General features: G+C 55.5%; 1 protein-coding gene across 1 annotated transcript in view; it reads left to right on the top strand.

The window, feature by feature from the left end:
• Window positions 1-2214, top strand: part of CABP5 (calcium binding protein 5) — a 14270-nt gene extending 12056 nt beyond the window's left edge. Inside the window, exons 4-5 of the mRNA XM_004710626.1 lie at window positions 74-221; window positions 2189-2214. Of these exons, the coding sequence (XP_004710683.1) occupies window positions 74-221; window positions 2189-2214 (174 nt within the window). The remainder of the gene's footprint in view (window positions 1-73; window positions 222-2188) is intronic.
• Window positions 2215-5377: the final 3163 nt, after the last annotated feature.

The raw sequence follows: 5377 nt of genomic DNA on the forward strand, positions 1-5377 counted from the left end.
GAAACAGAGGCGGGGATTCTTTTTCGCCGTCACCACCATCGTCGTTGACACGGTCCCCTCCGCTCCCACGCAGTTCGACACCAACGGGGACGGGGAGATCACACTGGGGGAGCTGCAGCAGGCGATGCAGAGGCTTCTGGGAGAAAGGCTCACGTCCCGGGAGATCTCCGAGGTGGTCCAGGAGGCCGACATGAACGGGGACGGCACCGTGGACTTCGAAGGTGAAGTTATAAAGGGGCAGCCACGACTGGGAATCCACCTCCAACGTTCTCCCCTGATGGGGGCCTGTGGTTACACTTTGGGCTGCTAACCGCAAGGTCAGCGGTTTGAAACCACCAGACAGCTCCCTGGGAGGGAGACGAGGCTCTCGATTCCCCAGAAGAGTCACAGCCTGGTCACAGGGGCATATCTACCCCATCCTGTAGGGTCTCTAAGAGTCAAAACTGACTGGCTGGCAGTGAGTTTGTTTGATGTTTGAGTCTCTCTCCTCCGGAGAAAGACAGGCCTTTGCAATTCTGTAAGGAGCGACCGTCTGGGAACCCCCAGGGGCAGTTCCACCCTGTCCTATCGGGTCGCCAGGAGTCGGATAGACTCAAGGGCAGTGAGCTTGGTTTAAGCGTTTCTCCCTCTTACCTCCGCTTCTGGGAAGTGTCTGCTCCATCCCTTTGAAGTCGCTGTGTGGTGCAAATGGTCAGACCTGCCCACAGGGCCCCGGAAGAAAGTCCTGGTGTTCTGCTTCCTCCAGGACAGGGTAGAACTGCCCTTGTGAGTTTTCAAGGCTGTAACTCTTTCCCGGAGCTGAAAGCCACATTGTTCTTCTGTAGGGTAGTGAGTGGTTTTCAACCACTGGCTTTCTGGTTAGCCACCCAACTCGTACCCACTGCCCCACCAGGAGGAAGCCTTGAAACCCATGGGTCAGCTGGACTCCATCAGGGGGCGTTGCCATGAGTGGGGTTAAGCCCCGGGCTGCTAATTACAAGGTCGGCAGTTCAAACCCACCTCCTGTCAATCAAGGTTTTACAGACCCAGAAACCCAGAGGAGGAGCTCCCCCGCCCCCGCCCTATAAGGTCGCTACGAGTCCGAATCGACGCGATGGCCACGGATTCGGTTGGGCTGGATGGTTGGAATGCGTCTGTATTGACTTGACGGCACCAACCACAACCGCCCCTCGGAGCCCGCGCGCGCACGCGCGCGCGCGCACATGCGCGCGCTCCGTGCCCATTCGTACTCACACCCAGAACCCACTCTCGGCTCTCTCATCCCGGCCTCGTTCAGGGCACCCTGATGACAGGGACAAACTATTCCCTGGCAGGGAAGCAGGCACTCTGGGGGCAGAGCCACAGGGTCCAAATTCCTGATGCTTCTTACCAAGGATGTGGTCGTCTCACGGTCACTGACTTTCTCTGAGCCCCTGTGTCCACCGCTGAAAAATAGGGTGAGGACGATGCCTCTCTTCCAAAGTTTACAGAAACTAACCAATAAACTAAAACAAAACACCCACATGCATCAACACACACATAGACACACATGCCTATATCCACACACACATGAATACATATGCACACATACATATGCAACACACATATACACAAATACACACATACATATGCACAGGCACACACACATATATACATCTATACACACGTATACGTTCTTTAACATGCACACACATACATATGCATATACATAGAAACACACATACATATGCACACATATACATACGTACACATATACACACGTACACATACACACATCTACATACACATTTATTACACGTACATAGCCATATAGACACACATACACACACATATACACATCTACATACACACTTATAACACATACACACAGACATGTGCACACACACATACACACACACCAGTTGCCACCCAGCCAGCTGTGACCCATGGGTGTCAGAGAAGACAGCTCATAGGATTTCCGAGGGTGACCCCATGTCTCGCAGAACACGACTCCGCTCAGTCCTGCGCTCTTCCACCGTTGTGACGTAGAGCTCCTCACTGGCTTATTTGGGGAAGTAGATCGCCAGGCCTTTCTTCCAAGGAGCCTCCAGGTAGGCTCGGCCTTCACTGAACAGCTGGCTATAGGAACTGCTTGTTCCACCCAGGGCTGTGGGAGGTGGGGTAGGGCGGGTGGGTGAATATGCATCTCACCCGGGACTTTTCTTGGCAGAGTTTGTGAAGATGATGTCTCGTTGAGAAGGTTCTGGAAGCTCAGTCACTGTCTACCTGGTGCCAGCTCTTGTGGAGAAAGAACCAAGTCCCCTTCCAAAAAACCCAACCAGACCCCCTACCACTGGACCCATCCCGACTCACAGCGACTCTACAGGACAGGGCAGAACTGCCCCTGTGGGGTTCCGGGACTGTGACTCTTTACAGGAGTAGAAACCCTCCGGGCAGCTGGTGGTTTTGAACTGCGGATGTTGAGGCTAGCAGCCCAGTGAGTTACCCCTACTCCATCCAGGACCTCTTAAAGGGGAGAGGGTGCGTGCAGCAGTGCTGAGTTTAAACTGCAAGTCATAAACTTTCCCTGCATTGGGGATCAGGGTGGGGGGGGGCAGGTTTGATAGATCAATATTCAGAAGGAAGATCCTGTGTATGGAAAGATCACTGAACGAGGGGCCCAGTTGTCCCCAAGAATGCCAAATGACCAAGGACATCGCCATGTCATCAGAAATCCCATTTCTTATCGGAGTTCCGGCCCCAGTTTCCCAGGGCCAGGCGGGGGTTGTCGGGGAGGCTGCTAGTCTTTTCTCTGACCACACAGTCAAATTCAGCCCTGGGTCTGCCTTCTCTCCCTTCCTATGTTTTTATTGCTTCGAGTCCCAGCGAGAGGGAGGCATGTCAGTGATGGGGCTGGAGACACCAGCTGCCGCCTTGCCGTCCCGGGTCTCTCGGGGTGCAGCTGCGCTCTGAGCAAAGGGCTTTCCACGGCTGTGACCGTATGGGAGCAGACTGCCAGGACTTACCTGCAAGGTGCTTCTGCACGAACACACCCAGCGAGCACGTTCACCGAGTGAACCAGCTAGGGACTCGGAAACAAACAAATGAACATGCTCCAAACCAGCTGCCGTTGACCCGCTCCACGTGTGTGAGCGAGAGTAGCACTGAGCCCCACATCACTGAGTTTTTAAGAAGCTGCCCGGTCTTTCTTCCGAGCTGCCTCTGGAAGAACCCCAACCCACCGCTGGGCTTCTGGTTAGCTGAGCGAGTTAACTGTTGGTTCCTGCCCGGCGATTGTTCTGGGCTAGAAATCGGGCTCTTGCTAAATCAGAGATGGGGGCGTGGGTCCTGCTAGTGGCATTTAAAGCAACCGCCCCTCCCCAGTTTCTGATGGTCTGGAGTATTTGATTTCAACTTTCCTTACCTGACACTTCGCTGGGGCTCCCGCCCTCTTCCCCCACTCCCTTGGATAAAATAATCAGGGGACAGGATTAAACCCCAAATCTGGATCAGCAAGGCTTAAAGCAGGCTAAGCCCTAGGGAGTTAATCCCCACAAAATGCCACGGCCCCAGAGCCTAGAGGACGAGACTCCGTGACCCTAAGCCCAGCCGGCCTGCCAGCTCCCTGCTTCTGCACGCCGTCCAGCTCCATGGAGGTTTTCCTTGTTCCCTGGTGGAATTGTTTGAATTGTACGCCCTCCCTGCCCCGACACCCCGCGCCTCATCCTCAAATAAGCGTGGGAATACGTAACCCCCATGCCCTGGTGGCACCGTGGGTTAAGCATTGGGCTGCCCATTGCAAGGTGGGCAGTTCAAACCCACCAGCTGCTCCACAGGGGAAACGCGAGGCCTCTCTGCTCCCGTCAAGTTCACACTCCCCGGAACCCGCGGGCACAGCCCTGCTCTGCCCTGTAGGCTCAATGTGAATTGGAATCCACTCGATGGCAGTGGGTTTGGAGCTGTGAGGAGGTTGACAGGTTGGCCGGCTAACTCTGAGGTCAGCGGTTTTGAAACCAACTGCCGCTCGGTGGGTGAAAGAGGAGGCTGTCTGCTCCCGTCAAGATTCTCAGCCTCGGAACATGTCTTGAAAGTAAACGTGTTATTTTTCTGGGGATGTGCACTAAACCATAGGAGGCACTGAGCTGATGTGGGGGGGAGGGGGAGGGACAACCCAGCAAGGGAGGGGGAGACTTCAAGGCTGTCCCCCCCCAGCGCCACTGTATTGTAGGGGCGGAAACTGTTGGATGGTCTGCTGTGTCTCCTCCACAGCTCAGAGCCCTGGTGGCATAGCGCTTACACAGTGGGCTGCTAATCACAAGACCCGAAGTTCTAAACCACCAGCCACTCCTTGGGAGAAAGACAGGGCTTTCTTCTCCTGTAAAGAGTTACAGGCTTAGAAACGCACCGGGGCAGTTCTACCTTGATCGATACTATAGATTCTATAGGGGCCCTTTCTCCTTTGGAGCGAAGGGGACATTTGAACAGGCCTTGTGTTTCGCTGCGGAACGCTTTAACCCCTGCGCCACCAGGGATCCCGTTAGAGCGGGCATGGGTGGCTTAGTTAGAGAGAGTGGTCAGAGGAGGACGCTCTTGGAGAGAGAGGGGAGGGTCCAGGCTGGGCTCAGTACCAGTGTGTGTGTGTGTGTGTGTGTGGTGGGTGGGCAGTGGACACTCCACACTGGAGGGCGAGGTGAGAGATGGGATCGAGGCCAAGAAAGCCCCCATGCGACCAGAAGGTGTGCGTGGATCACTGGCAGGTCTGGATGCAACTGTTTCCAAGCACTCCGCTGCCCACCGAGAGGTGGACCATTGGACCCCGCCACAGGAACAAGATGCGGCTGTGATTTTTCCATGAGCGGCCAAGCGCTTAACCATCACGCTTCACCAGGGTTCCTTCGCCTCCTACCAGTAAGCCGCCAAGGCAGTCCGCAGAGTTGATATGGGGGGGGACTCCTTTAATGGGGGTAGGGGGAGTGGCACCACCTTTAACCAAGGGAGTAAACACGATGGTGGACTGAGGGTGGCACTAGGGGCCGGTGCCTAAGGGATGAGAAAGACGAAGCAAAGCGGGTGCCAGCCTCTTCATCCCGGGACGTCTTTCCTCCCCTTGAAAAGAAAACCAGAGCCGGCCTTCAGGGGACGGGCATGCATGGACTTCCAAGGGCGTGAGGGTGGAAAGGCGACTGTCCGGTCTTTGAGACTCAACTAACTGGAAGTCAGGTGAAGCCAACTGGCCGGAGTGTCCTTGACCTGCGATCCCTCCCCGGCCTGGCCCTTATTGCTCTTAGACCCTGGCTCCAAGCGCCCCTTCCTGTTACAGAGTAGAACTGCCCCCGGGGGGCTGTCTTGGCTGCCCTCTTCACAGAAGCAGATGGTTTTTCTGGGGCCACTGGGGGGGCTGCCTGACCTCACCTCCACT

Source organism: Echinops telfairi, unplaced genomic scaffold, assembly GCF_000313985.2.
Source record: "Echinops telfairi isolate 266 unplaced genomic scaffold, ASM31398v2 ScPeMD7_655;HRSCAF=1070, whole genome shotgun sequence".
NCBI lineage: Eukaryota > Metazoa > Chordata > Mammalia > Afrosoricida > Tenrecidae > Echinops > Echinops telfairi.